Source organism: Crocodylus porosus, unplaced genomic scaffold (assembly GCF_001723895.1).
Source record: "Crocodylus porosus isolate Cpor-Errol unplaced genomic scaffold, CroPor_comp1, whole genome shotgun sequence".
NCBI classification, from domain to species: domain Eukaryota; kingdom Metazoa; phylum Chordata; order Crocodylia; family Crocodylidae; genus Crocodylus; species Crocodylus porosus.
In genome coordinates, this window is record NW_017728931.1 from 39,621,579 (window position 1) to 39,627,536 (window position 5,958).

Genomic DNA, 5,958 nt, shown 5'->3' on the forward strand with positions numbered 1-5,958 from the left:
TATGATTCTATGATTAACAAATGCAAAATTTATGTGCATACTTTGCACTAAGTGCTTTTTGTATAAAGTAGTCATCTTCTTTGGACACCTGAAATATATTTGAGTATTTCTGCTAAAGTAAGTTTAATGAATAAAGAAAAAAAAATAAAATAAAGCTAACAGGCTGTTTTCATACATATAGTTAAAATCGATGCCCAGACAACCAGACTGAGAATATATTATAGCAGTTTCTGTAATGTTAGCCAGGCTGTTCTGTATCAATTAATTTAAAATAATCCTCCAAAAAGCTGGTAAACTCTTATTCAGCATAATCTACTTTTGGCCAAGACTATTAAACTTGAATCAAAAAGAATAGGGCTAATTTATTTCCTGCTCTGGCTGACCTATAATTAACTAGCTCTTTTCAATCTCAGTTCTGCCTCAAGCGATTACATAAGCAAACAGTACCCCAGATTTTTTTTTATTTTAATTTCTCCACTTATTTACGTGTTAAAAATTTAGTTGTCAGCAGCTACTGAGTTTTCATTTTAAAATGCAAGAATTACTCCCCACATAGTACCTACATTAAGTGTCCTACAGAGAAACACACACACACACAGCACTATCAACTTCAGACCATTTTTGCCTCCGGTAAGAGCAGGATTTTCGAACCTTTCTAACAAGGGGATAGGAAAAATCTTTAGACAAGCTCAAGTACATTTGTTGTGACGGCAGTGTAAAGATCATCAAAATTTCACATCAGTACATCTTATAGGTAAGAAGCAAGGATCATTTTAAGTACAGACAAGCAAAACTTGAGTAACCAGAGAGCAAGTGACATGGGGCAGCAAACAGGGCATGCAGTTTGAAAGGGAGCCTTTAAGCTTGGTGAGAGGAAGCAGAGAAAAAGGAACCTTTCAGGACCAAGCCAGCTTACAGGCAAGTTTGCTAGGGAAGGTCTGCTTGGGAAAAGGACAGCCAGAGAGTCGACAGATCAAGAGAACCAGAGAAAGGGCTGAAGTATGTCTCAATGCCAGAGCCACTACTACCACCTCCACTTGCACCCGTGAGGCAGGACTGCTCACTGTCAAGGCATCCACCCAGGTCCTAGTTTGGTGCTGTGGAGACTGCAGCTTGCAATTTCTCTTTCTGATGACAGTCAGGTGGAAGTGTGCCTGCAATGTGAGTGCTGGCTCCTCAGAGTATCCCTCAGAGAACAGGCAAGAGATGCAGGAGGTGGTAGTAAGGCTTTGAAGCATCCTCCAACCATGAAGACTTCAGTGATTCAGTGCTGAAGGAGACCTCTGAGACTGTGGAGGAAGACCTGCCAAAAGACAGCACTAGAGAAGGGAGAGGACATGGATTCCCAGGAAAGTGGAATCTTGTGACCTCTGGCAGCAAGGAGAAAACTTCATCTCCACCTGCAGCAGTATGCCTGGAGAACAGATATGGAGCCCTAGCACAGAAGTTCCCAAGTTGAGTCGTGATCCAAAATAGGGTCGCAACATCAGCAGATGGGGTTGCGATAAACAGGAATCTGGGGGGCACAAGCAATGTGTGTGTGGGGGGGGGGGGGAAGAAGGGCACTGTCAATGCGGCAGAGGCATGGGAAAGCAGAGGCAACACAGCAGAAGAAGGAGACAGGGGGCCAAAGTGACAGAGCAGAAGGGACTCGTGTCCTCTCCCCCCTGAAATTTCCACACTAGCTCCGGGCTGGAGTCACCTTGGTGACCTAGTGGGCAGGACCTGATATAGAAGGGAGTGCCGTGCCACCATAGCTAAAAAAGCTAGGTGCAACAGCAGCAGCATGGAGTTGTGCCCCTGCTGCTGCCACGTAGGCAGAGGGCACCTCAGTTTGGCAGCCATGGTGGAGTGGTGCTCCATGCCACACCAGGTCATTCCTGCTGTGCCCAGTTTTGGGCCTGCCACTAGAGTAAGGATGTGGACAAAATCAGACAGAGACATGGAGGGCAAAAGCCACAAAAGTGGTTCGGGGCTGGGGCACATGACTTCTGGAGAGGTTGAGGGAACTGGGCTTATTTAGTCTAGAGAAGACGACAGGGTGGGATTTAATAGCAGCCTTCAACTACCTGAAGGGTGGTTCCAAAGACAATGGAGCTAGACTGTTCTAGTGGTGGCAGATGACAGAACAAGCAGCAATTGTCTCAAGTTACAGCAAGGGAAGTTTAGGTTAGATATTAGGAGGAATTCTCTCAGTAGGAAGGTAATAGAGCACTGGACCAGGTTATCCAGAGAGGTTGTGGACTCTCTATCCTTGGAGGTTAAGACACAGGTAGACAAAGCTTCGGCTGGGATGATCTAGTTGGGGCTGGTTCTGCTTTGAGCAGGAAGTTGGAGTAGATGACTTCCTGAGGTGCCTTTCAACCCTAATTTTTTATGATTCAATATCGTATAAATTATGTCTCTTGCAGGTATGCAGGGACAGAATGCAGGCTTGCCAGAACTTGATACTCAACATTCAGTCTTCTGCCAGACTAAAGTTTGTTTAATTCATGTATTGATTGACAATTAGTTTCTTTATTTTGTAAGAAAACAAGACTTCTGTGGCAGTACTAATATTCCTAAAGAATTTGGTTCTGACACTTGATAGAAAAAGTTGAATAATTAAGTACATGCTCTGTAGCTGCTTTTTGTAATGGAGTTATATACAGTACACATATGGCCTTTAATCTACATTGAATTTCTTATGCCTAGTACCTGAGACTTCTGCAAAGAAAACTGAAATTTTCTTAGGAAAGGAATGCTACATTAGTGTAGTCCAAGTCTAATCAAGAATGGCACCTCTAATTCGGATACCATGAAGCCTTGGGGAAAAAAACCCCACACACACACGATAAAAGTACGATAGATATATACTTATACATTTCCTCTACACCAGTGTCTCTCAATTTTTTACAGTCCAAGGCACAATTACATTAATAAAAATTTTCTGCAGCACACCTGTTAAGGCATTCCCCATACCCATACTTAAGAGCTTGTTGCCACAGCAAAATTCCGCAGCACAGCTGTTTATGAGGCTTGCAGACTGCGCATCCTGCAGAGCCAACACATGCACAGTAGATGAATTTCCATGTGCACAGCTGGTTCTCTCTCTTCCACAACCAAAACATGCACAAGTCTTCTCCAAATCTCTCATCAATACAGCTTATTCGTTAGTGTTAAATGGCTGAAGAATATTCTTCTCGTTATGCTAAAGTTCTCAGGGCATACCAGGGAGCCTCTCATAGCACATCAGTTGAGAAATCACTGTTCTACACTACAGAATTCCAGAATGTGAAGGACTGATCAAAAGCATGACAGCAGACTATAGCATGTACATATATAACATTCATCTAAAGAATTCCTGTTACTGTAGCAACTTCTCTTTGATGTTGGCCACTTGCACATTAACCATGGGAAACTTCAAAGCAGTATCCAGTTTACACAGAAGCAGGATCTCAGACCCCTGGCAGAAGTTCAGTTAAAGTTGTGATGGCATATGATCTGTAATCGCAACAATCACTCCTACTGACATGTTACACATGCATAGCAGGAGGCTTGACTCTGGGACCAGGTTGGGGGTGGGAAAGAAGGAAATCATGACTTAAGGATTCTCCATCACTGGAAAGTAGCAAGCCAGGTGCCCAGCACATCTGGTTTGCAGTCCAGTCAACTGATCAGCACTCAGCCTCAGGGATGCATCAGAGCCCTTGGCGCTATAGCCACAAGCAGATAAAGGGCCTTTAGTCTTTGCTCATTAAAATTAAAACTGGGGCAGCACAGAGCCAAGGAACTCTGCAAGAGCAGAGAGTCTGCCATGTTAGTCTGAAGTCAGGCATAAGACAGGGTAGATATACCTTCTCCCTACCTAGTATTCAAATCACTCATTCTTCTTTATATACTGTTCTATGCTGTTCTTTCACAGCATCCAATGAAGTGAGCTAGAGCTCAGGAAAGTTTATGCTCCCTATACACAGCTTATTCAGTTAGCCTATAAAGGTACCCATCTACCCAGCCTTTACTTCAGCTTTGCAAGAGATCATGTCACCGAATATCTGGCAAGACCACAGTGCAGGCATCAATAACTGGTTTGATGAGTGGTTTGCCAGACTAACTATGGGTTACCTCCAATTGGCAGGTCATACCTGCTCAGTGCCACTCAACAACTACTAGCATGGCTTGCCATGTTCTTGAATCCCCCGAGTACCTTCTGCCTTGTTTTCTATATAAAGTGAAGAATAGCCAGTGACAAAGTCAATATGTTCCATTATAAACTGACACACACACTGTGAGAGTGAGCACACATGTACACAAGCTTTTGTGAACCCAAGTTCACTTCATCAGATGCTGTGAAAGGACAGGACAGAGCAGAGCAGAGCATAAAAAGCGGATTGAGTAATTACAATCAATAAGGGGGAAAGCAGGACAGAGCAGGTGGGGAGTGTAACAAGGCACGCAAAGAACTGATGGGAACAAAGATGTCACAAAAGCTAGCTCAGGTAATGAAATCAGAATCTGCATTCCTGCTTAAGCCATACCTAACAGTTTAGTTTGCAGATGATTTCTTATTCCACAATGTCCTATTCAAATGTTTTTAAATTTTTTCTGCCCAAGAACAACAATCCTGAGGTCACCAGTTTGTGGTCCAATTACATGAATTACTCACTCATTTTGAACCCACTTATATTTGACCAAAGTACCATATCTCTATTAATAGTTAAGTCACCGTAAGATCAAGGGCTGGGTAAACGCATGTCTCACCTTTGAGAGGAGCAATTTCACACAGGAAACATGGCCCTCATAGACTGCAGATAGGAGTGGTGTGATATTATGTTTATCTGGAGCCTTAAAAAAGTGAGAAAGGGACATTTTATTTAATGTACAAGTTAATAATATTAAAATTCTTCATCCTATTAATTTCAATGTTTATTACAATGAAGTAAGCCAAATTTTTAATCCCCCTGAAATTTTATGATATTTCAACAAGCTAGAAGGAAAAAAAAAATATTGGGACTTATAATAATGCCAAACAGTAACTGTTGAAGACTGATAATTTTGAGGAAAACTTTCTTGGCTCATCATCTCTCTAAAATAGCTGGGTTTAACAAAATTCCAGTTTTGTGGTGCCATTATTGCGAAAAGGCCCACCGACAGGTTCATTTGAGACAGTCTCAGTCTGACAAAGCCTTTTCCATATTTACATTAACCAATTACACAAAACAAAAAAAGTTTTTTGTGATATCTTTTGTTAGTCTAACTGTATAGTTGGGAGAAAAGTATGATAAGCTTTCAGGCATAAAGCACTCTTCTTCACGCCTGAGGAGCTTAATCCGTCTTTTTCTCTCAGATCTGAAGAAGGGTGCATTGTACCCAGAAGCTTATCAGACTTTTTCTTTTAGTCCAATAAAAGATACCACAGAAACTCGGCTTCATATATTTCCAGAGCCATCATGGCTACAGAACTCCAACATTATTATATGGCAGGAAAAAAGAAAATCAGTTTGTGCACCTGTAATTTGACTACATACATTGATATCAGCTCCTTTTAATAGCAGAAATTCCAGAATCTCAAGCTGTCCACAATCTGCTGCATAGTGAAGGGGTTTCCTCCCACCTTCCAATGTCCGGTTGACATCTTCACCCTTAAAAAAAAGCAAAACAAAAATCAATCATTAGATTTTCTTCAGTGATGTTATTTAATGAGCTAAATCCAACAACATGGATGCACCAAACAAAACAATAAGAAGGTCATAAGTCCAAGCCTTCCAAGGGACTACTAAACTAACCCAAACAGGAGACATCTGTTCCTGCACGTCTTCAAAACATGAACATTTTACATGCTTGTAGCACAATTAATAAACTCTGTATATTAAATATACAGAGTGCTTATTTAGAAAACTAAATATGTTTGTTTTTTCTAGTACAGAATAAAATTATTTTTAGAAAAAAGTTGACAGTTGCCGCGTGCGTACACACACA

General features: G+C 41.5%; 1 protein-coding gene across 2 annotated transcripts in view; it reads right to left on the minus strand.

Moving 5' to 3' along the window:
• The window catches only part of MTPN (myotrophin), a 52,713-nt gene that overhangs the window by 21,159 nt on the left and 25,596 nt on the right, over nt 1–5,958 (minus strand). For both annotated transcript variants that reach the window (XM_019544653.1, XM_019544654.1), the window contains exons 2-3: nt 5,508–5,621; nt 4,741–4,824 (exon numbers count right to left, since the gene is read on the minus strand). In XM_019544653.1, the coding sequence (XP_019400198.1) occupies nt 4,741–4,824; nt 5,508–5,621 (198 nt within the window). The remainder of the gene's footprint in view (nt 1–4,740; nt 4,825–5,507; nt 5,622–5,958) is intronic.